The sequence below is a fragment of the Aptenodytes patagonicus genome, chromosome 1, assembly GCF_965638725.1.
Source record: "Aptenodytes patagonicus chromosome 1, bAptPat1.pri.cur, whole genome shotgun sequence".
NCBI lineage: Eukaryota > Metazoa > Chordata > Aves > Sphenisciformes > Spheniscidae > Aptenodytes > Aptenodytes patagonicus.
The window spans coordinates 112,228,985-112,254,871 of NC_134949.1; the positions used below are offsets into that span (position 1 = coordinate 112,228,985).

General features: G+C 39.4%; 1 protein-coding gene across 5 annotated transcripts in view; it reads left to right on the forward strand.

The window, feature by feature from the left end:
• ROBO1 (roundabout guidance receptor 1) overlaps positions 1 to 25,887 on the forward strand; it is a 777,783-nt gene that overhangs the window by 372,432 nt on the left and 379,464 nt on the right. For all 5 annotated transcript variants that reach the window (XM_076351850.1, XM_076351840.1, XM_076351865.1 and 2 more), the window contains one exon: positions 2,572 to 2,655. In XM_076351850.1, the coding sequence (XP_076207965.1) occupies positions 2,572 to 2,655 (84 nt within the window). The remainder of the gene's footprint in view (positions 1 to 2,571; positions 2,656 to 25,887) is intronic.

The following is a 25,887-nucleotide window of genomic DNA, read 5'->3' on the forward strand; positions in this document are numbered from 1 at the left end:
GAGACCATAACTTAACATTAGTTGAATATCATGTTTGATATCAGGTGGAAAAGTAGCATTTCTCAAAGAATGAGAGAGTGAATAATGTCTGTGTGGTTTTGGATTGTAAATAACAAGTGCATTGTCACGAACAGCTATCATGAAAATATCAGGAGTGTTAAAAAGAGACTAATCCTCTCATTTCCATCAGTGGAGGGATTGCAGTCAAGATTTTCATGCCTAAATGGCTGCAAGTAGTTGTAGCCTAGTTTTTAAAGCTGCTGCTCTCATGTCCTGTTGGCTGTATCAAATGCACAGCATTTCTGAGATGGAGATTGTTCCTATTTAGACTCCTAAGTAGCCTTGCTAAAGGGCATTAGCATCCGTTGTTTTGTGAGGTGTTACGAGGCGGCCCATTGCTGGGAATGCCATGTCCGAGGGAGTATCTTGGGTAAAAAAGATCAATTCATTATGTAATTATATTTTGCACGTGATGCCAGGCGTTACACTGACACATAGAACACTCCAGTAGCTTTCAGTGCATCTTCCTCCTTCTTCATCTTTTTGAGTAGTGTGTGGTTAAATCTCCTAGAAGGCAATCAATCTTTCAGAATGATGATGATCAGCAGGTTCGTTGCTTGAAATCTCAGCCTGAGCTTTCTGTAGTTGATTATAAACATTTGCCCTAAAAAAAGTAGGCACAGCCTCTGCCTTTTAATTTAATAAAAAGTCCTGTCCTTCTGTCCTTTACTGCTGTAATTTAAAACTCTGACACAATCAACCCTCGAATGCAAATAAGTGAGCAATCTGGAGAAGCAGAATGTTGATCCAGTCACTCTACAGCCATTTTCAGAGCAGATTTTAAAGATGTACGTGACATTGGCCATTAGTGAGCCAGCAAAGATGAATGGACCAATAAATGAACACATTTCACTTTTTTCATCTGCCAAGATGAAACACCATCTTGGTGTTTGGTTGGTTTTTGTTCTTTGGTCTTTTATTTTCTTAATTTGCACAACAGTATTTTAAAAGGCCATGCTATCAATTCTTTAATTGACTTTTTTAAAGAAATATTTTTTCCAGTAAGTCCCCTGAAGTGGATTGGTCTTGAGGATTTTGGTTTTCTTTTTGTTTTTCTTTTGTAATTCATTAAAAAGATTTCAATTTGTAAGGGTGCTGTCTCTTTTTTTAAAGATTGTTTAAAAAACAAATGGAGAATATGAATGTTTGGCATCACATTTTAAAAATTAGATTGACTGAGCTAGTAAAATTAAGCGTCCAGAAAAAAAATCCACTTATGTTTTTTTCTAGCTTAATTTCATACGTAGTTGCTTTAGGTGTTTTGTGAAACTTCAGAATGATTTTTAGCAGCATGTGCATTTTATTGAAAAGGAACAGTTACTTTCAGTCATTATAGAAGTCCAGAATATGTCTGTGTGTGAGAGAGCAAAACATATCTTTTCTATTCAGGGTCTTTACAATAATTAATAAATTATCTGACACCTGTCAACAGGAAAAAGAAATAAGCAGTCTATTGTTGTGATAGTGATATTCTTGCAAAGAGATTTGCTTCTTGCAGGTTTTTTTAAACAAAATCTGAATGTTTCTTTTTAGGTGTTATCTGTTGGACAGTACACTGTCAAAAGTAAATTAAAAATAGAATTTAGGTTTAATAAACAGTTTTACATTAATCTCTATAGATGAGGGTAAAAAGATCTAGTGATATTGACAACAAATTCCTTTGGGTTGTGCTGTTTTGTTTTCAGAGCCACTGGGGTTTTTATTTTATTTTTTGCTTTGAATTATTTAGTTCATTATTATGAGTTATCTTCATGGTGCTTTGTGGTGTTTTGATCAGCAATTTATCTTGGGGTCTTAAAACACGTGTTCATTTATGTGTTTAGCTGACCAGCTGCCTTCCCTTTTTTTTTTTTTTATGTGACATTAAAATTGAGTGTTTCCTTGCAAGTATCTTTCAAATCAGAAAATGCATCTTACTCCTTATGCTGCCGAACTGTTGCCTTTTCATAGAGGGGCTCTACCCCTTTCCCCTGCCCCATCTTCCAGAAGACGTAGAGCAGCCCCCCCCCCCCCCCCACCCCGTGCTTGCCAAGACACAGTTGTCCCCCCCGCCTCCTCCCCGCAAAGAGGTGAAGTCCCCTGAGTCTGTAATTGCCAGGAGATGAAGCGATGATGGGGAGTGATCACAGTCAATAGCTTTGATTAACAATAAGGTGGAAAATTAGCAATGCTAGCATTCAGCTCCCCTGCCTTCCCGTCCCCATATGCTCACCACAGCCTGCGCTGGCTGGTTGGCAGGGTGGCCACCGCGCCTGGCGGGCTGCAGAGCGAGACGTGGAGCGGGCAGAGAGGGACAGCGGGCAGCGTTTTGGGGACCCTGGGCAATGCTCCCGGCCGCCTTTTGCTGGGCACCACCACGCAGGCGGGGGAAAGACGAAGTGTGCCGTGCGCTGGCACAATGGCTCTTGCTGTCATGTGTGGATTTAATTGTGTCTGGACATATTGTGATCGAAATGGCAACTACTGTTACTCCTGTGACCCCATCAGCAGCTCTGGTGTTGTTTCCGACAGACTCCGACGACCTAGAGAGGGGGAACGACAGCGGGACACCACTCCCCACCTCTGATAATGGCGACAATTCGCTGGGCTACACAGGTAGAGTGCATCTTTCCAAAATATTCCTGACTGCCTACTTCTGACACTTTCCACCTACATTTGCCATTACCACCTGTACACGTTTTTTTAATCATCTTTGCTAGCTGGCTGTCTTTCACCATCACCCTAGAAGTTCAACATTGTTAGGACTGTTGGGAAATATTATTGTGCCTTTTAACTAACCAAGATGACTGTCTCTTTGTGTGTGTTAGTACGTTTCAATTATTTAAACGTTTAAAGTAATTTTCTATTGTTGAAACAATGCACCCATTATTTTCCTTCGAACTGTGTATATTAGTGCATGAGGCAATATATCATCTCAGAGAAATTTTTCCAAAGACCAAAGGCAGGGATTTTTCCATATGTTTATTTAGGGTGGTTTTGTTGGGTTTTTTTTGCTTTGTTTCTGTTATAAACAAAAGTAAAATATATTGCAGAAGGGAAAAAAAAATCCAAATGAAACTAAAATGTGATTGGAGAAGAATCCGTTTCGTTGACTTCTGCTTTGCATAAACTAGAGAAATGTGTCTCTAGGCCAAATAAGAAAAGCCACAGATAAGCAGCACCATACGGTGTGTTGCAGCAGTGATCTCTGAGGGGCCCAATTCTGTAACTCCTCTGCACACTGAAACGATGCCCAGCTCCAGGAGTCATGCTACTGACCACAGCCCGGGCTCAGCTACAGAGTCCCTGAGTCTAGGGTTTTCATGAACTACTGGTGGTCCAGTACAGTGGCAGACTCTAGATCTAAATAACTTCTGGTTGTGAAGGTGAAGTATTAATTCTTCTGATGGTAGCAACTTTTGGAAAGCGAAGGAGGGAGGATAAGTTGGACATTTAACTGGAAGATGTTCTTTAAATACTTTATTGGTGGGTTACTAGTACTACTACTGCTCACACTGTGTAAAATTGCATATAGTCAAGTTATTAACAAAAGCATGTGAATCAGATATTCATAACTAAGACAGTCTTACAGGATACAAGAAGAGGAAAGGCAAGTATAAGAGAGAGGGAGTAATTTCTTGTCCATTCATTAAAACTTCAGGTCTGCTATACACCACTTACAATGATTACAGCTTTCATCACCTACGCCTCACAATCATCCCTGCATGTGGTTTAAAACCTTGACACATAATTTTATTCCAGTTTAAAATACTTTTTTTTAAAAAAAGGTAAAAAAAGCAAAGTGATACAAATTTCCCCTCAGTCAAGAAGATAGATTCTTTCTTAGAAAAACATAGCATGAACCCTGCTGCATGTGGATTATTTAGACTTTTCTACCTTCTGAATATTCCTATTAATTTTTTCCTAAATTTTCCCCCCACTCTCTGAGTTTGGCACACCTACACTCCCTGATGCATATGGGCTTATCATATTGACAAAATGAAAATTAATATAGCTTAAAGAATGCTTTTTTTAACTTACTGTAAGTTAGATTTTTGCTTTTAGAAAACGGGGCTGGAAATGGTGATCCCTGGGTCTTGTGTTTAAACAGCTGCTAATTTACTTGGGACCATGAGTCAGGCTCTATTATTAATAAAGTTGCTTAGTTTTACCTAGAGGGGAGGAACCGGTTCCCCTCCAGCCCTCTCGCCTCTCCCTGGCCTGGGGCTGGTGCCTGACAGGCAGACTCCTGTGTCCAACAGCCTCACATCTGCCCGCAGAGGTGGGAGAGGGGGCCCTGCATGCGCCCTCCACAAGCCCCCTTAGCCACAAGACTAGCGGGGGTGAGAATTCAGGGGGAGACATCATCACCTTTTCCCACTGGCGTGTTTTGGAGGGGGGCTGGAGGCTTGGCGCAGGCCCCCCCATGGCAAGCGTGCCGGGTGGGTGATGGCAGGCCAGAGGGTTGCAAGGCCTGCAGGCGGTGCTGCTCCGCAGCAGAGACTTTGTCCCCCCACTTGCAGGGCAGTATTTAAGGCATATAAGGCAGTGTTTAAGACAGTAGCTCCCCTCTGAGCGTGGGGCCGTGGGACGACTTCCCGAGCAGAGCACAGACCCTTCTGTGCCTGTCCACCCGCGAGGATCCTTTACCCATATCAAGGTGCGCATGTGTATCTGGGCGCTGTGTCCGAGGACAGGCCTCTGTGGGGTATTGCAGCTGTTTAACCTGCCTCTGAGAGACTAATGGGGTCATTTGGGAGGACTGACAAAATCAAACCCTGGTCTAGTAGTTCCCCAGAGGCTCCAGATCTTAACTCTAGGCCGTATTTTAATGGGCGTTTTCCAAGTGTCACGGTTTAATCCCAGCCAGCAACTAAGCCCCACACAGCCGCTCACTCACTCCCCCCCGTGGGATGGGGGAGAGAATCGGAAGGGTAAAAATGAGAAAACTCGTGGGTTGAGATAAAGACAGTTTAATAGGCAAAGCAAAAGCCGCGCACACAAGCAAAGCAAAACAAGGAATTCATTCACTGCTTCCCATGGGCAGGCAGGTGTTCAGCCATCTCCAGGAAAGCAGGGCTCCATCACGTGTAACGGTGACTTGGGAAGACAAACGCCATCACTCCAAACATTCCCCCCCTTCCTTCTTCTTCCCCCAGCTTTCTATGCTGAGTATGACGTCATATGGTATGGAATATCCCTTTGGTCAGTTGGGGTCAGCTGTCCCGGCTGTGTCCCCTCCCAACTCCTTGTGCACCCCCAGCCTCCTCGCTGGTGGGGTGGGGTGAGAAGCAGAAAAGGCCTTGACTCTGTGCGAGCACTGCTCAGCAGTAACGAAAACATCCCTGTGTTATCAGCACTGCCTTCAGCACAAATTCAAAACACAGCCCCATACTAGCTACTGTGAAGAAAATTAACTCTATCCCAGCCAAAACCAGCACACCAAGCAAGCATAAAAGTCAGGATCAAGTTAGAAGCAAACATAAGCTGAACAAAAATGAAAACCGAGAGGATGGCTGGTTTTGTTTAATTGGAGCTTTTGTACCTCTATTTGAATGAGCACTGAATGAAGGAAAGACCAAGTTTTTCATGTTTAAAGATTTAATGATCCAGTATTTTTTCTCGACTATGTAATAGTAATCAGTAGCACTATACCTTGGTTTATATGGAAAAGCCCTGAGGTATTTATTAAAATTAGTCCAACAGGTTTCTACAGTAATCAGTAAGGATTTTTAAAAATTACATTAACTGTAATGCAATCTTATAGGTAAACTTACATTTTTTTCTAATGTATGGGCCCATTTATGTGGGCCTAATATGGAGTTCCTGGATTTTGCAGAAGTATTCTTAGATCATTTTTTGTTCTCTCTTACCTATAGAATTCCATTCTCCAAAAGGAAAACTGTTCCAGAAGCTTGTTTGTACTGAAAATTCTCTGACTCATTCCTAAAATCACTCAGATAAATACAGGACTAAAAAATAAACAGCTGCTTTTTTTGCCCACGGGTCCAGACATCCTGGACTTTACCTTCAGGTGGTGTCTGAATAGTCAAAACCCAAACAAGCTAATAACTGCTGTCATACAGTAGGATCATACATTTTTACTCATACTAAAAGCAGCGATACATCTGTAGGGCACATCTTCCTTCCAGTTCCATATAAGTTTAGCTGCGAGGTAAATAAGCAAAGCATTTGCTAGTATGAGAAGTTCCAGGGTTAAAGATTATAATTTTTTCCTACGTATTTTTCTTTCTGTATATGTTTTTCAGGATAAATATATGCAGCTGTTTCATACTGTTCTTAAGTGGAGGTACATGACTCCTAGAGAGTGTTTCAGTGTGTTCTCCTAAAGTCCGCTTTAAATCGGGAGATTTTTGGCTATCCCATTAGGTTCTGTTGTCTCTACTGTGGATGTCAGCGCTTGCCTTGAGAAGTAACCTCGTACCAAACAGGAAACACATCGATTTCAGGGGGGAGAGAGTTGTTGCTAACCCAAGCTATTTCAGATAAAGATTGAAGTTGTTGATAAATTTCAAGACCGTTATTATGGGAAAATGATGAACTTGTATTTGATTTTTCATGATTCTTAGTATGTTATGGGACCAAACTCTAGATTTTTCTCTCTCTAATCTATATAGTAATGTGGTATCCAATAGATTGTTGCACTTTTTATAGATCACCAGGTTTTTATTATCAAAATAATTATTATTAGTTATTAACTGTAGACCCAAATGGAGAGGCTGTGTACACATCTATATTAAGGACAGTCACTTTTGGAAAGTATTTGTAATGTAAATAAATAGGGGCTGAATAAATAACAAATCGAGAAAGGAAGTTCAGTCATTGAGGATTGTTCCGTATGCATGACACTGATGTTAGACTGAAGGAGCTTATAGGAAGGTTTTCTCTTGCATATTTGATATGAGAGAAATGCTAAGAATAAAAAACATCTAAAACACATAGGTGGCATATTAAACATGCTAGACATATCTGGATTGATTCAGCAAAGGATTTAGGGTTAAAAAAACCAAAAACTTTTAACTGTGACTCCGTCAGTTTAAAGAAATGAGCCAGGAAGATTACCTTGTCTACATCTTCACAAAAGGCCAATTCTACTCTGTCAAGGCCAGATTGGAAAATAATTGCATAGTTAAGATGTGTAATGGTAACAATCTAAATTACTATTTTAACTACGTGCATAAAGAACAGGCCAAATCACAGTGACATTCAATGGAATAAAAGCATATGATTTAGATACTTTGTGTTGTATTTAATTTGCCCTAAGGAAGACATCACAAGTAGTTTTCTGAAATGCTCTATAGCTATGCCTGTTTCCCTTTCTACAGACTTTAAGGGAACTTTAGATGACTAGCAGTGATGTAGATACCTAAAAATGATTGCAAGTAATCCCACCTCTACATCAGTTTGGATCTAGGTTCTGAAAGGAGAACCAGGTGATAGGAGCGTGCACCAAAGCATGTAACAAAATCTTTTCTGATCACCGAAGGAAGGCAGGGTAAGGGAATATGCAAGTAGGAATTCAGTTCTTTGTCAAGTTTAGGCTGCGGAGATGTCAGACAGAGACTGTTGTTTGGACAGTTATTTTAGAGTGGAAAGAAACCCTTAAATTACCCATCGTTATTTTTTTAATTAAAGTCCTAGGGATAAGTACAGGGACAAACAGAAAAGGAAGAGAAGCAAGGAAAAATATCTAGGAGAGTTCCCATCGAATGTCAGAGGAGAAATATGGAAAATCATCCAAATAAGATACTGGAGGAACTCCGGAGATGGAGAATTTGGAAAAAAGCTCAGAGAAGGAAGAGCCTTAAATAACATCGGGATTTCCAAGAGAAGAGCTTGTGGTTGGTGGTCAAAGGGAGCAGATGATGTGCTGAATGATGTCCCCTAGTGCCCGAGGAGGTTTGAGAGCCACAGCCCTGCAGCAGGGAGCAGGGAGTGAGGAAACCTGAAGAAGAGAATAGGATAAAACTGTCTTGACTAAAACTACTAAACATACTTTTCTGTTTAATATTTACCTGTTAGAGCAGATTTTCAAGAAAAGAGTAAAGTAATTAATATTTCCCCATCACATTTCCACATGTGGTTTGCCAGCCTGATTAGTAAAGTAACTTCACTCTTAGCTCACGGGCTTCTTTTTTCCTCCCCAAAATAGTGCAAGGGCAGTAAGCATCAAGTATGAGCCTCGGTTATTTTCCACATAATCAGTGGCTGCAGAGTAATCTCTAAGATTGCATTGTGCTGTGCTATTGAAGTGTGCGCATGCATTATATTCCAGGAAGTAGCACATTTCCTGTTAAATCAACTGTGACATAAATATCGGGGATCATTTAACAGATCACAGAGTATCGCTTGTGTTACAGAGACCAGAGTGATGGCTTGTTAAATTAACACTGTATAGTCAAACATTTGCAGACAAGGATCACCACTCCTCATTAAGTAGATTCATGGCTTTTTAAAGGAATCTTTCCAAATAAACTTTTTTATTCATAGTTTTCTCAAAAGACTCTTCCAGTATGCAAAGCAATCCTGTGGTTCCCACTTGTGACCCAAAGTTAGCCTTCGATTTTTCCCCCCGATTTTAATCATGAAATCATTGTGGTGGTGTTCTTTTGTATGACAAGGGATTCCATCCCTTTTTCTCACAGTACCCTTCTATTTTACTACTATGTTGTTATGTGGTCAGGAGAATTGTTCATAGTGGAACACCGCTTGTCCCGTGTCAAATAAGGCAGATTGCCCTTGGTGAGCATTTCAAGAAATGAAGGGGCAATCTCTCTTCATTGCATGGCCATTTCTGAGACATTTCTTCTTCTATTCCAGTAATTTTACATATGTTATCCTATGTATTATAGACTGCTTGTTTTGAAAAGTGGTAGTTCTAAAAACACATTCAAGAAAACAATTCTAAGATTTCTTTGACATCAAAGGTGGAAATCTACAGTAATACTTATCCTGTGAGAAATGGAATATTTTTCAGCCTTTTCTTTTCTAACAGATTAGTAGAGGTAGTAAATGCACATACAGATTTTGTGGCTGAGAGGAAGAGATGAGAGGAGAATAAGCTATGATATGCAACAGGATGACAAAAAAATAATGTTGTAAAGAAATAGTTGCTATTTGATTTGACATTCCTTCTAAATTATCATCTTTAGTTTAAGGATTAGTTGGAAAGAATGAGCGATATTGGGGAAAAAACACATGAAACAAAAGCAGAGTTTGGCTAATGGGATGCAAAAAGTGGTGAATGAAGATGTATGTTGTAGAGTTTGGATATTTTGGGTTGGGAGGAGGCTGTAATTTCAGATGTGAAGCAGGTAGGTAGCGATGTCTGAACAAAACAAAGATCTTGTTTCCGTACAAGTATTCCAAGTAAACTATCAGCATGTCTCATATTGCACTGAGTTCATCATGTCCAACAACCTGAAGAGAAAAAGAAACGCTTGTTTGCACTGCAGAACCAATAGACATCTGAAAGAGCTGAATGAATCACTAGATTAGATAGCAGCAACATTAATTTAATAGCAGTTACAGAATCCTTATTGCTAGTGGTAATACACAGTAGACTTCTGCTTGGCTTTTACATCTCAGGATACGTGCAAAGCTAGCAGTTAAGACCTTTTTCATAGTCTTTCTCTTTTTAAAAACTTGCCAACTGAGCAAGTGTGCTCTTGAGTCACTGGGAGAATGAACACAGAGCCCCATGATACCAATTTTACAAAGTTACTTCTTAGAATACATCTGCACTCTAAATCCAGGAACAGATGGATACTGTTATGCTTATTTAAAAAAAATAGAAAGAAAGAAAGAAAAAAAAATCCCCTGCTCTTGTCTGTCAGCAATCTCTCTGTTCCTCATGTCAGTCTAAACTGCCAGAAAGGTCCTTGCAGTTTTGTGCTTCTTTTTGCAAGCATTCTTCTGACACAGATACTGGGGATTTTTTTTTTAATATGTATTAAAATATAGGTGTAAATATAACACCAATCGATAGAATTGCCTGTCAACGATAGCAATGTTCGGGCAATAATAATTTGATTAAAACATATAGTAGCAATATTGGAGCACAGATACTCCCACTTACATAAATCTTGCACTGCCGGTTTTTATGAAAAAGTTTATAGAAAATCTCCTCCTCCAGTTATTGTGTTATACTTCAAGGCAGAACTTTGATTAAAACAGGAAGCAATGGCAATGTCCCATGTTTCTCAACCAGTTAGTGAGTTTTCTGGTAGCCATCAGACCAATTTAAAATGACACCACCACCCACCCCCCTAAAACCAAAAAAGATAGCAAAACATTGTGTGAAGAATTTGTCCAATAATGACATTAGTAGCAGTATATGCCCCTGTATAGCTGAGATACAAGGGATCATATTAAATAACCATATCTCAGGAAGATGAATTTGAGCTAGAGAAGTTGCAGAAAAGGGCTATTAAAATAATCAGGGAATAGAAAGCTTATTTTGACAGAGGTCTTAATGAAAGGGGGATGTGATTGGCATTCGTTGCCAGCCTTATGTTCTTAGAGAACACATAGAAAAAAAGAAATTAGCTACAGAGCACGTTAACTATACAAGTTGAAGAAATCCAGTTATTGGTAACTAGCCTGTCTTCAAACAGTGCTCAAAATGTGTGCTCTTATAATGGGTGATTCTAAGCTTTTACTCATACATGACTACTTGACAAAAGAATAAGCAGGCATCAAATGGGCCCTAGTTAATTTAGGATAGAAATTTAGGATGTCTTACAGCAGCAGATTCTAGAGCAGTTTTCAGACAGGAGTTTGAAATGTCCTTTCCAAAGATTTAAATTTGTGATAGGCTATGCATGCTAGATTTTATTCCCCAGGATGAGCATTTTAATCTTGAGTTCATATGTTCCTAATTAATTAGGAAGTAAGACAAGTAAAATCAAAACAAAAGGCGTTTGCAGCGTATTATACTTTCTCTTTTCCATTTGGACTGTCACAGACAGGATCCCCTGGAGTTGATGAGAGGCTTTCTGCTGAGGGCCTCCTAGCAAGAGTAAAGACAGAGCAAATTACCCTCAGACACTGCTGTCAGTTCAGTGAATTAAGTATGCAAAGCAATTTGTGAAGATGTTCAGAAGTGCAAATTTCTGCCAGAAGGTCAAAAGAGTATGAATTATCACAGGATGAGAAAGGTAAGAAGAGATCGCTCCCCATCCTCATCAGGATGTGCTATACAAGTTAGTCTTTTGTTTTAGCCAGGCAATTTGTTTTATTTAAAGAAGTAGGAAGTTAGTAACGCACATGGTCTCATTAAATGCATAGCAGTGAAATGCACTGTATAGATGACAACATTTGTTTATTGTGTCTAAAATAATGCACTTTCAGGAGTATTATAGGAAAAGAAAAACATTGAAAGGTAATTTCTTATCATTCAGATATTAGCATTGTTGGTCATTTTTTGTAATAATTACTATATAGGATCATGGATTTACAGGATACTTCAGGTTGGAAGCAACCATTAGCAGTCTCTAGTCCAACCTCCTGCGCAAGCAGGGTCAGCTATGAGGTCAGACCAGGCTGCTCAGGGCTTGATCCAGCCAGGTCTTGAAAACTTCCAAGGACAGAGCTGGCACAGCCTCTCTGGGCAACCTGCTCCACTGCCTGCCTGTCCTCATAGGGTAAAAAAATTCTCCTTCTATTCAGTCTGAACCTCTTTTGTTTTGACTTATGCCTGTTGTCTCTTACCCTGCCACGGACCACTGTGAAGAGCGTGTCTCCATCTCCTCAGTGACCTCCCTGTTGGTGTGGGCAGGTGGCTGTTCAGTCCCCCTATAACTGCCTTTTCCCCAGGCTGAACAAGCCCCGGTCCCTCAGCCTCCCAGGCAAGTGCTCCAGACCTGACCATCCTGGTGACCCTCTGTTGAACTTGCCCCAGTTTATCAATGTCTTTCTTGTACTGGGAGGCCCAAAACTGGATGCAGCACTCCAGATGAGTGCTGAGTAGAGGGGGATAATCCCCTCCTTTGATCTCCTGGCTTTGCGGTTCATACAGCCCAGGGTGGTGCTGGCCATCTCTGCTGCCAGGACAGGCTGCTGGCTCACGCTCAGCTTGCTGCTGGCCCAGAGCCCCAGGGCCTTCCCAGAAGAGCTGCTCCCCAGCCTGGTAGTCCCCAGACTGTATGGATGCAGGGGGTTCTTCCTTCCCACAGCAGGACTTTGCATTTGTCCTTGTTAAATTTCATTAGGTTCCTGTTGGCCCGTTCCTCCAGCCAGTCTGCCTCCATCCAGGTGGCAGCCTTGCTGTTGGGCACGTGGACTGGTTCCCCCAGTTTGGTTTTGCCTGTAAACATGGTGAGCGTGCCCTCCCTCACCTCCTCCAGGTCACTGATAAAGATCTTAAGCAGGCCAGGACCCAGGACAGATCTGTCGGTCCCTCTTCTTGTTACTGTCCTCCAGGTAGGCTGCAGCCCATTAACTATTACCTTCTGAGATGATGAATCATCAAGTTTTTACTCATCTGGTGGTTCACCCATCCAGACCATAATGTCCCTGCTTGGGTACAGGAATATTGTGGGAGACAGTGTTGAACCCAATACATGCGAGTCTAAAGAAACAAAGAATCTATGAAATTAGGATTTCCCATCAAAACTGATCTCTACTTTTAGCACTGTTTATAATTGCAACTCTTGTCCCAGCATCACAGCTTCATACGTCAACACTGAATAAGAAAATAAAAATCAACATCTGTCAGAAGATCCAGAGTTATTTTTATCAGATCCTTCTGGAAGTACTACCAGACATTTGTTTCAGTGCTTTGTGTGTGTGTGATTCTTGTACGTTATTTATCCATAAACCGTAACAAGTTGAACCATCACCTGCAAGCGTTAAAACATTGTAGAGAGTTTTTTAGAAGGAACTGTATTGATTTTCAGTGACCCTTGTATAAGAAAGGAGACGTCTTTCTGTGGTACAATTTACTGGACAGTATATTATTTATAGGGTTTCTGTCTGATACTTCCTAAAAGGCAGTGAAAAATTACTACTAAAACTCATCGCTGCTTTCTTTATTGCAGAAAATCCTAAATTATTTTGCACTCCTAAGTATACGTAGAACCCTAATTTTATTTTTTTTCAAACTATGAATATTATGAAATAATCTCTTTCAAATCTGCACTAGCTTTTTGACTAGATTCTCTGCCTCTTCTTAGACTCTTCCTTTTATTCCCCTCAGATGGTTCTTGTAAGGTAATAAACTCCAGTTGCTTCATTCTCCTGTTTTCTTTTTTTTTTCCCCCCTAATTTCATGGATAATTTCTGAATATCCAACAGGAAAAGAAGGGTGGCAGTTTGGCTAAACTTGGAATGGAGTAACCAGCCCACTCAAACACTCATAACTTACCCACTCAAAAACCACTGAAAAACTATTTTCTGTATTTATTTCTGTCTGATCTGTAGCAGAATAAATTTCTCTTTTTTGTTTCTGGATTAGTGCAAAGCCAAATATAAGATTTTGCTCTTTCTGTTAGGAGTAAGTATTGTCCAGGGGAAGCCAAATTGCTTTTCAGTAGATTTAAACTTTTGGATAGCAAAGTATCATTTGCTTCATTTTCAGTAAGATTGTTTACTTGTACTCTGATGTGTAATGAGGCCTTTCATCATTTCATAGGTAGATTATTTTTCTTTAATTTTTGCTTAAAAACAAATGGATAATATTGCAGTCTTCACATCAATGGAAACGGTAAACTTTGACAGGAAGCACAAGAGAAAGGAAAAGGAAGGTGAAACGATCATGAACTTTCTGATCAAGTGATTACAAAGTTAGTGTTCTGGATTTCTTACAAAACCTCAAATGGCAAATTTAGCATAAAAGTCTGGTGGGGGAGGAAGCCTGTTTCTCTGGAAAAAACTACTGTGCAATGTTCAGGTATTATACAGAGTTTAGAGACCATTTTTAATGAACAGTAAGTACATCACAGGAGGCTGAAAATGGCTTGGGGGTTATTTTTTCCTCCAAAACTGTAGCTGTTTAATTATACCTTCTAGACCATTATCAAATGGATAAAATAGAAAGAAAGCTTGTTTGGAAAAGATACTGTAGGAATTTGTGGGAATAGTGTGAATATTGTTGCACGATATGCACACAAATTGTTGTCAACATGATTTTCAGTTCTTAAGCATACAATATCATCCATGGGATAACTGGATTTTTATGCAAAATTTACATGCATAAATATAAATACTTCTGAGTTTATTAAGAATTACTTAATAAATTATATCCATAACATAATCAAAACAATCAGATAGTATGCAATGAGAAATTAAATAAACCCTCTCTAAAAAAAAAAAAAAATTAAAAATAGAGCAGATACAGATGTCACACTCAACATTTGATTTTCCCACACATGCACATTTTGGGGGCTTTGCAAGAATGTATTGAAGATTTGGAGGGAAAAATAAAAAGAAAATATCCATAATCACAGTGTTTTGATTCCAGACAGCCCCTGATGGAAATTCTTCAAAATTCAAGATCTTGTAAGGGTACACAAGCCAGGTAAACAGCATAATCGTCCCAAAGGGAAGGCTTTATAATGAAGTGAAGAACTTTCAGAGGAAATGTTTGTTTAGGTAAAGGAGGTGTGCATTTTTCTTAACAAGCGAGATTACTTGTAACACATTGCTAACAGCTGGGCAGTCATAATCTAGGCTTCACTTCAGCACATCAGCATAGCGAGCCATTTTTTAGCTTATTAAGAATAGACAATATTGAGCTAAAATTTCACTGAAGTTTGTAATAACAGGCGGCGATCTTATCAATGTATATAAATACCTAAAGGGAGGATGCAAAGAGGATGGAGCCAGGCTCTTTTCAGTGGTGCCCAGTGACAGGACAAAAGGCGATGGGCACAAACTGAAACACAGGCAGTTCCCTCTGAACATCAGGAAACACTTTTTCAATGTGAGGATGACTGAGCACTGGCACAGGTTGCCCAGAGAGGTTGTAGAGTCTCCATTCTTGGAGATATTCAAAAGCCACCTCGACATGGTCCTGGGTAACCAGCTATAGGTGGCCCTGCTTGAGCAGGGGGACTGGATGAGATGACCTCCAGAGGTCCCTTCCAACCTCAACCAGTCTGTGATTCTGTAATGTAAGAACAAAAAAAAAAAAAAAAAAGCTTTGTTGATCTTAACCTACCTGAAGCTAACTATTTTCTTGGCCAAAAATGTTCTTTGAAAAACTAATAAGATGTGAGGAACAGCAAGATTATTAGGCTGCCTTTAAACTCCAGAATGCAGAGGCTTTATCTTTCTAGAAAAAGACGAAAAACACCACTGACATTAGCAGCTGTTTGCTCTTTCCTCCAGGAGCACAACCTAGAGTTGTAGAGCCCTATTGTTATTGACAGGAATGTGCTTTTGTCATACAAATTTGTTAAAATATACTTCTATTGTTTAAGTGCTTTATTATCTAATTAATTTATATATAAATTCAATATAAGTTCATTATAAGCTTATTCACATGTAGACACACAAGTGTGTCAGGCTAGCTTGTCTCTGTGTTTCTGTGCTTGCCAACATGCTGAATATCAATCCAAACCAAGACGGCTACAAATATTATCAAGAGAGTAGGGACTCAAAGGAGAACAGAATAGAGAGGGTAAGTGTTTTATTATTTTTTTTTAAACCCACATGACTGTAAATAGAATACCTAGAAAGAATATACTTGGTGAGATCTCTTTCTTAATAGGTCTATAAAAGTTCTCTGAAGAGTGGATGCCGCTAGTTTTAAAATCTGAATAATTAATTCTTTTGTAATACCCAGATGGCATCTTTATGAGTTTTCTACTTATTTGGTTGGAAAATGTCCTTGTATTAAGGTTAAGGTCTTTTTGTAGCTGCAGATGCTCTTAAAATCTGCTGTCCAGAAGCTGAACTGAGATAAAGAAGAAGCGTCATGACACATTTATTTTGGCAGCCTGATCAAAGCGGGACGGCTGTATTTAGGCAGACAAGTGTATCAAAGTGATGCAGTTTGAAATGGCTGAGTTAGCATTCCTGAAACTGTGTCCCTGTGATAGGCTCTGCAGTGGTGCTGGCAGGGTAGCGCAGTGGTAGAAAGTGTTGTACATCTGTCAGGACACAGCCTGAACTGAATACAGTGAGAAATTATGATTCACTACAATCTTTTGCTGCCTATATTAATTTCCCTCTAGCCATAACACATCTGTTCATGGTAAGACTGATCCAATGCCCATCCAACTACAGTCCATTTACTTCAGCAAGCAATGGATCCAATAAATACTATTCATGAGAAGATTTCAAAAAAATGACTAAACGCTGAGTTAAGGGCATGAGTCCAACTAGAACAACATAGGACCCTAAGTCCTCTAGCAGCTTTTGAAGTGTAGTTTCCTTCTTTTTTCTACCAAGATAGTGGAGAGTCCAGTCCTGCAAGGTATGGAGCATTTCTTAATTAAATTTTTTTGCTTGCTTATTTGTTTGTCTTTTCCAGTAGGGGTAAAGAACATACTTTCAGGGCTATGTTAGAGCACTCAAATAATAGAAAAAGTGGATTTTAAATCTGTCATTTCTCAATGTAGTTAAAGTTAATTTTGAAGTCTTTCTCTTGTAATACGTTTTTTAAATAAATAGATAAAATCCTCTTCTGAATTTGCTTTTCAGTATATCAGAATCATAGAATCATAGAATCATTGAGGTTGGAAAAGACCTCTAAGATCATCGAGTCCAACCATTGACCCAACACCACCATGCCCACTAAACCATGTCCCTAAGCGCCTCATCTACGCATCTTTTAAATACTTCCAGGGATGGGGACTCCACCACTTCCCTGGGCAGCCTGTTCCAATGTTTCACCACTCTTTCAGTAAAGACATTTTTCCTTACATCCAATCTAAACCTCCCCTGCCGCAACTTGAGGCCATTTCCTCTCGTCCTATCACTAGTTACTTGGGAGAAGAGACCGACACCCACCTCACTACAACCTCCTTTCAGGGAGTTGTAGAGAGCGATGAGGTCTCCCCTCAGCCTCCTTTTCTGCAGGCTAAACAACCCCAGTTCCCTCAGCCGCTCCTCAGAAGACTTGTTCTCCAGACCCTTCACCAGCTTCATTGCCCTTCTCTGGACACGCTCCAGCACCTCGACGTCCTTCTTGTAATGAGGGGCCCAAAACTGAACACAGGATTCGAGGTGCGGCCTCACCAGGGCCGAGTACAGAGGCACGATCACTTCCCTGATAAATCAGTGGGTTTTGTTTATCCTTTTACTAGACGAGATCAATGGAAGAAAAATTTATTCTGGGTTCTTCTGAAACCACTTGATTCCAACATATGCGCACAGAGTACATAGTCAGGTCTGGGATTCGGATTATAATGAGACTCTCTTGTGAAATAACCTGTTCCATATATATTCCATATAAGTGGAATATTTTTAGATACGTGTTATTATAGAAGTCAGTGGTGAAGCACTGCAAATACCCACCAGCCACTTGTCTCTTCTACTGTAATGGAGCAACAGTGGAGAGTTACGAGAGCCTAAATGATTAGCCTGCCTTTCCCCTGCAAAAGGGTTCCTTATAAACAATTTAGTATTTCCTGCTGGGTCGGTGAGCTTGGCTTCTTAGTGCCTCCACACGCAGACAAGGAAGAAAATAGTATGGATAGAAGGAAAATGAGAGTCTGGGGATGAAAATGAGGACTGCAACAGTTTGAATGCTTACTGTACTTTTCTGTATTCAAGTAGAAGTCCAACTAGAACGTTGGTAATAAGCCTCTGAGAGTCATGACATGACACGTATTGTATGCAGTCTTCTGATTTACAGGTATTGATATGTGTTTCTTGGTTAAAGAATTTCTTAACCAATAGGCTAGATTACTAGATCCTCAACTTTCATCCTGAGGCAAAAAGGGACGTAATCAATTTTCATCCTGAGGCATAAAGGGATGTAATCAATTTTCATATTCTCCTGTGCCCCCTTACCATGTGTACTACTCTGGTCATACAAGAGGTCTTCTCTACGTGTCCCCATGTACATAGAGCAGAAAAGGTGGGAAGGAGTGATGAGCTGATAAAGCACTGGAGTTGTTTCCTTCTCCTCCTCAAGCACCGGCTAACACACGTGCATCGCCACACCAGAGGCTCTAAGCTGAGAGATTCTGTATTTTGGGGTAGAGCCCCAGAAATGCTGCAGATAAGTGCGTAAGTCCTGGGCCTGTACTCTTGCTCTCAGTCAAGAGTCTTTGTCCAATGTAAGGTAATGGAGGAGGGCTGGCACGCTGCAGTTACCCTCTTGCTTTTCCTGCTGTTGGGCTGTACAGAACCCGCTTCTTCTGGCCTTCCCCCAAGGTCCCCACCAGCCCTCATCCCTCATTCCCCTCTTTTTCCTTGTGCACTTTTCCTGGATGTACTCATCAAACCCAGATTCAGAAGCAGCTCAGTTGATAGCAGATTGTCGTGGTTTAACACAACAGAGAGGAGAATAGGACCCGCAGAAAATATACTGCAGCAGATAAAGGGGGTAGCTGGTGTCAGATGAAGTGAGAGCTCCCAGACGCTAGCTGCCACTGAGTCACTACCTGTTTCCTGGGCTTTTAGGTCAGCATTAAGAACACACTTGGCCTACAACGAACAGGTTGCCCAGAGAAGTTGTGGATGCCCCCTCTCTGGAAGCGTTCAAGGCCAGGTTGGATGAGGCTTTGAGCAACCTGATCTAGTTGAAGATGTCCCTGCCCATGGCAGGGGCGTTGGAACTAGATGATCTTTAAGGTCCCTTCCAACCCAAATCATTCTATGATTCTATAAATCAGACTGAGGGACAAGCCACAGCTTGACCTGCGTGATTTGTAAGGTTCAGTGCACGCTGCTCAAAACAAAGCCCAGAGGAACTTTCTTTTTATTTAGTCAGAGATGACTACTTCTTTACAGTATACGGAAAACCTACCAAACTTCAAATATTTTAATAGTATGTAAGCATCTTCTATTCCCGACAGAGTTAAATAACAACTACATTTGAAAAAGTACTGACAATTACAACTTCTCATGTCCTTCCTTTACACCATTATTAACAACATCCAACTCTACTCCCATTCTTGTCTTCACTATTCCTGTTATTGATAAACTTCAATATTTTTTAAGCAAACCTGCAAGAGAGTTAAATAGGAAAGTAGTCTTGTAAGGTATATTAAAGACTCCCAGGGTTGCACTGATGACCGTTGATTCCGTCTGGAGAGACACCAAGCGTGTGAGTTTCCATATGAATGCTTTCTTGCCTTTTCAAGCTCTAAATAGCTTAAGGCTCACTAATTATACTGGTTCTGGGACTACCTTAACAACAGTATGCATCAGAACATATTTTAGATGGTCAGCACAGAAGAACTAGGTCAGAGACCTCTGGGGATTTAATCAAAAGGTTAGTAAACCTAGCAGCACACCTTGAGCACCAACCACTGAGGCTAATGAGACCTCATTTAAATAGTTTTTCAGAGAAGTAGAAAAGAATTACCTTCTTTTGGGAAATGAAATCTTACTCAGATGTTTTTATCATACATCTAGTAGTAGACCCTTTCCTCTATTTTACTTTATTTACAAATTTTCTTCTTTATTCTGGCCAGGATATTAGATTAATAGACTTACCCAAAAATATGCTGCCATGAGCACAGCAAACGCTACTTTCCTGGGACATTAATGAAGATTTCCCACAGCTGATATTTTTTCTTTAAAGTGGAGTCTATTAATCTATCATATTAATATTAGCTACTAAATGAAAACAATAATGTACCTCATTTTCTTTTCCAAAACAATGAATTCCTTGATTAAGAGTATTCAGAGAATAATCTGAGTAAAGACTGAGTAAAGTATATTATCCATGGTATTAAGATGATAACATTTTATACATTTCATTATCAACATTGTTATGTGAAAGGACTAAATACTATTTATCAAAATATAAAAATGTACATGGAACAACATTAAATGTATTAAATTAATATCATTTAGTAAATAAAATATTAACATATTAAGTATTTATTGGTCTTCATTTTAAATACCATAAACAGACCTACCACATAATTGTTCTTTAAAATAGCCCCACTGAAGCTGACCCTTCAGTGCTTTAGTGCTGAAAAGTCTTTCAGCAAAACCTAAGGATGCAAAAAAATTAGGCCAGCGTGCCTTCAGTACTTACATAATCTGAGAATGATTTCCTATATGTGTTCTTTCTAATTTAAAGTACCTATGTTCAACACAAGTACCAATTTTAAATGTACTTTAATTCAGCCTCCTCTGGCATAAGAAAGAAATGGCAGAGAAACTAAACAGTTAAATACACAATATTCAAATAAGAAGCCCAAAAAAATGCCACAGAATAAAAGCAGTAAGCAGCAGCTTCCTGCACAGACTTTGTGTCATTCTGAAATTGTTTTTATTTGCAATGTGTTCTTTCACATACAGGCAAGAATCAGAAGGGATTTGAAACAATTAAATTTCCTTTAAAGAATAACCATCTAATGAAAGCCTGGGAATATAATACTAAAATAGTAGAAATCAACGGTACCACCGCTCTAACTACATTTCACAGCTTTATGTTCCCCAAAGGTACCTGGTATACCTGTTGTATTCAGTCAATTTCTGATTTATAGATAGAAATTCCTCTTGACTACCAAATCAAGCATAATACTTTTTTGTTCCACACTGTATGGCTCTCAGTGTGATATGATGGAAAATTCTAATTCACTAAAGAGATTTTACTGTAACACCTGATATATATCGAAAAGCTCTTTCAAAAAACCCATTCAGGATATTCTGAATTGTATGTGGTAGCTCTGTATCACTCGTTTTCTTAAACGATCTCCCTAGAGAAATGTAGAGATACATTTTCATTGTATTCAAGTGAGTGGAGTATTGAAGGGATTGTATTATTAGCTACCACTTAAAAATAAGAATACAAGGATTTCTCAAGAAAATTCTTGGGGCTTTCTTTTCTTTTTCAAGCAGTTGAAAAACTAGAACACTGAATACAGGGATATAATTTTTTACATCTTTGGGAAATCATTATGATTTGTATGAAATGCCAGTAGATGAAGCATTATTTTGGCAAGTTAATTACGCAGAATCCAAATCTCATTAAAGACCCGCTTTGACATGGGTAAATTTAGGTAGATCAGGCCTGTTGATCTTTGCCAAGTGCTGTCTTGAATAGTTCCATACTAAAATGTTGCATGCACGTTACTAAATGCCATGGTCCCATTTATATTGATTATTCTAACCTACAGAGTTACAAATTAATTCACCATTGTTTATGAAGATGTGGTTCAGTTCACAGTGGCCAGCAATTCAGGGGGTATTGCTTTTGATTGCCAGTCCTTTACTCGGTACTGCTCAAAGCCAAGAATTAAGCCTTATAAAGATTTATATGGCTCCATGCCTAGAATTCCATCTAGCTGTGGATCTGACCTCTGCCTAACTCCACCCCTCTTCTTCAAATATATTCTATAGGGAAACTAGTGGAAATAGGTCTGGTTGGATTTAAATCAGTAGCGATTCTACCGAGATAGATGTGCAAATATAAGACTAACTAGTTGTCTGATTCAAGCAGTGAATGTCTCATTCACTCTGCAGCTACCAGTTCTCTGCACCTCTAACAACCTCTAAGAGTAGAGAGGAAGGAATGCCCAGCAATCTGTTTAACTGGTATAGTAAACTGTAACATTTTTGTCTTAGATTAAATAAGGTTTCTCCCTCCTAAAATACATACTGTTGTTAGGAAAAAGAATAAAAACATGGAAGGCAAATTATAAATACCTAGATAAATAACCTCTATGTAAGACGGATAAGGTTTTAGAGTAGTTAATTTTCACACATCCTCTTTATCACAAGACAGGTATGCACATTATTGGTCCAAAACACTAAACAAATGAAGTTGTGGATTAAAACATGTTGAATTTCACAGATGACTGCATTACAGAAATACTTTTCCATTGATGAACTGTAAACATAAACAGAAATCAATGATGAAACAAGTACTGTTTCTTCATACGTCAGAGTGAACGGATTGACATTTTGTTTCAGCATTGAAACTGCTACAGTGGATGGAAAAGATCTGGCTGTCTGTAATAAAAATATGAGGCATGCTTTTCATAGATAATCACGTAAAGTGATAAGACAAATATATGAAGTTTCCCAAATAACCTTTGTTTGGAACTCAGAGGCTACAAAACTTCATGATATTGCTACCATACATCAGAATGAATCGATACAAACCAAGAATAAGTTTCTCAAGGGAAACAAGTATCAGAAAACATCTTCTGTTCTTATTGACTTCAACAAGCTACCAGCAATCTAGTGACGTTATAAGTTTTATACAATATCATGTTCCACAGCAAGGTATACAGTAAGAAGCTTTTCACTCTGTCTCTAGAATACAGTCTCTTGGGTTCTAGTTATATAAGCCTGAGCCTCGCAAGCAATGAACTACAAGGGTTCATAAGAAGGATGTGTTTTACAATTTAATTTGATCACAGTTGTTTCCATTTTTTCTTGAATTTGTGATCTATATAGTTCAACTGAATAGGAAAGAGCCTCTCATATTCATACTCCTGAAGGAAAGCCCTATTTTAAATGATGGTTGCAAATATTGCATGTTGGAGAGTAAATATAATCAAAACGAAAGGATTATATTTATTAAAGGTATATTACATTTTGATAAATGACAGACAGTTATTTTAGAAAGCACAGTTAAGTAATGAAATCAGAACAGATGCTCAGAAGCATGATATACTGGAAATCATGAGGCCTCCTTAACATTGTTTTGCACTTCAGCCTTTACTAGTAATTCCCTGTTGAAAAGTGAGGGAAGAGGGCCAGAGGGTTCTTCTGTACAGAACATAAACCATAATAATCAGACATTTGGGAGTCAAGTAAAATCTTAACACAACATGTTAAGTAGCAAAGAAAAAAAAAGTGAATGCAGTACTTGCTTGAAAGGTAAGATGATACATCAAAATAGTATGAATATTTTATATTTAAGGGCAAAAGCAGTCTTTCTTTGCACTTCTAAGTGAACAAAACATCTGTGATCAGCCCTGCTTTTAACATTTGAATGTCAACTAAATTTGACAGAGAAGAGAAGGGTCTTATTATTTCTCCAAAAGGCGGGTCCCATTCTGTTCGGACTGCTTGACAAATTAACAGATATGTAGCTGCAGAGTGCCCACTGCATGGGCTGACTCCTGGCCAGCCAACATCTCCACAGGAGAGAGCTGAGATATTACGGCATGCAAGGAAGACTGTGGGAGAACTGATGATTGTGCATTACGCTGCAGACAATGTAGAGATCATGAGAAGAGCAAGCACCAAATCGTGGCTATGTCAGTGCTGGGAGAGGAGGCAAGAAACAAATCCTTAGGAAACCAGGCTTCATTGATCTGGCTGTTCAGGAAACCATTTGTTCTCATGCCATGTGCTGTACTAGTCATGTATTATTCATCACCGATAACACTGCGCAATTACTGAGTAATTTGGAAGAAAGCTAAAATCGTCATTGTTTTAAAGAAAATAACTCCCATTCTCAATTTTAAGGACTTCCCCCCCCCCCCTCCCCCCGGAGCATTATGTTACTCTGCTGTGAAGTGGGTAAATAGACAAAATGTCAGGAATTGACCTCATGATAAAACAGTTGGTTTGCTGTCATTTGAAAAATGCTCTCAGTGAAGTACTGTTTCTCACTGGGAAGTAAGTACATCTAGCTGAAATACCTCCAGTAAATAAAACTACTTTACCACAGTACAGCAGCAGTTACACAGAAAGCACTAGAGATTCAGTTGTCCACACGCGTGCTTTTCATTTAAGCAGAGGGACTGTCGCAGAGTTTCCTCCCCTTGTTGGCATATTTACAAATCTTGGCAGTCCTACCAAAAAATTTTTGGTTCATTCCACAGGATTCTTCTAGCTGAAGGATGAAAGGTGGTGATGGGATTGTCATTGCTGTTACCCTTCTTACCTCTCAAGCTCCCTGCTAAGTCCAGGAATACTGAAAATCTCTGTATGAGCAGGTTTTTAAAACGCATTGCCTTCAGAACTGAGTCAGTAATGGCAGTGTGGAAAATCAAGGTAAGGCAGACACTTTGCTTGTCCTAAGTGGGCATCATTACCCTAACATACTGCATACAACACACGTGCTCTATCCACAACAGAAACCATCTGTCAGGATGGCTTAGTGCCTGCGCACAGCCGATAAGATCTTTGTCCCTACAGTATGGGTGCCAACAACAATAGACTTGCTTCAGGAACCAGCGCAACCCTGTGAATAACCTCTCATCGTGTAGGACGCCCTTCTCTCTGTTGGCATTGAAGCATTGGTACCACATGCATCTTTTCAGTTGTTAACAGCTGCTAATTAGCAGTAGTCATATTCTGAACCTCATTCGTCAGAGTGCATCTTGGCTAAGCGCTCAGCATGCTCAGAAATAGAACTGTTAGAAATAATATAAAATTGTAAGGCCTCTGGAGCAGAAATTGTCCTTTTAAGAGCATCATATTGCAGTTGGCTCAAAGTAAGCTTTTGGGTGTTGCTAAACGTGATTTTCTTTTCCTGTGAGAAGAAACCTTTGAATATGAAGTTCAAAAACTATGAAAAATATATTAGTAATGAAAAATTGTCAGTTTCAATTTTTATATTGCCTTAGTCTCAGAGGGAGCAAGAGCCAATAAAGGAAATAAGCCCTGACAGCAGGACCGTAGACTTCAAAGCTTCAGTTCTAGATAAAAGTCCAATGCAAAAAAAAAAGTCAGTTGCACAGTGAAGAAGCTGTGTCCCTTAGATGAAGACAGAAAATCCTATTATTAAGCACCCTTCTTCAAATGGATGTGGAGAATTGTCAATTAACTACCTCTGCTAAGTGACAGACAACCTACTTGATTGCCTTGAGTGCGTGCCTGTCTCAATGAGTATCAGTAATGCTGGATTTCTGTGGTAGATTTGCTTTTAGAGCCTCTTTGAAGGTCCCAGCATCACATGCACATACGTGATCCTCATTTGTAGCCTTATTTGCATTTCAGCACCTCGCTTCTCACTTCATACATCAGAGATGAGGACTAGATGAGCAGGGTCAAAGAAGAGGCAGAGAGTCTGCAGCCTGACTTAAGTAAAAGGGCTTGTTTTACACAAAGTACATGAAGGAAATTTTCTGTCCTCTTTCAGTATAAGTACAGAGCTCAGTCATGTTCCCTGTTCTTCAGTGTTCATGCTTTTTTCCATTTCTTTCTTAATGGTCATGCTTGGGTCCTATTCTCCTCTCTGTTGGGGTGAAGTTTATATTCTGAGAGTCTAAAATTCTTAAAATTCTTCCCAAACTCTCTCTTGTAGGTACGTATTTCTCTTTTTGTGTTATTTATCCGTATAGTAGCGATGGCTTCTAAACTGTATTCTATGGCATTTTAAAAACTAGTTTTGATCACTAAGATGTCACAGTGAAACATATTTTGCTTGCCATTACTTACTGTTATTCATTTAGATAAAAAAATCCACTCTAACTGCCCAATTAGTCCACATAATACTAGATACCTAACTTGAAGAATGTATTTGAACAACGTAAGAGGTTCTAGGCTATGTCTATAGCTCTTCCTTGCTTGTATAACATTAGGGGCAGTAATGAAATCAGATTTTAGCTGGCCAATCAACCTTGTTCCCAAATGCAGCAGCAGGAAGAAATTAAGTATCACTTTTTAAAACAGTTCTATATGTTCTTCATAGAAACTGATATGATAGTGTCTCTCTCCCTGTCCATCTGATTTTTTTCACAAGAGACCAAAGGAAATAGTGTGAAAAGTAACAGATGCCAGAGAGACAGT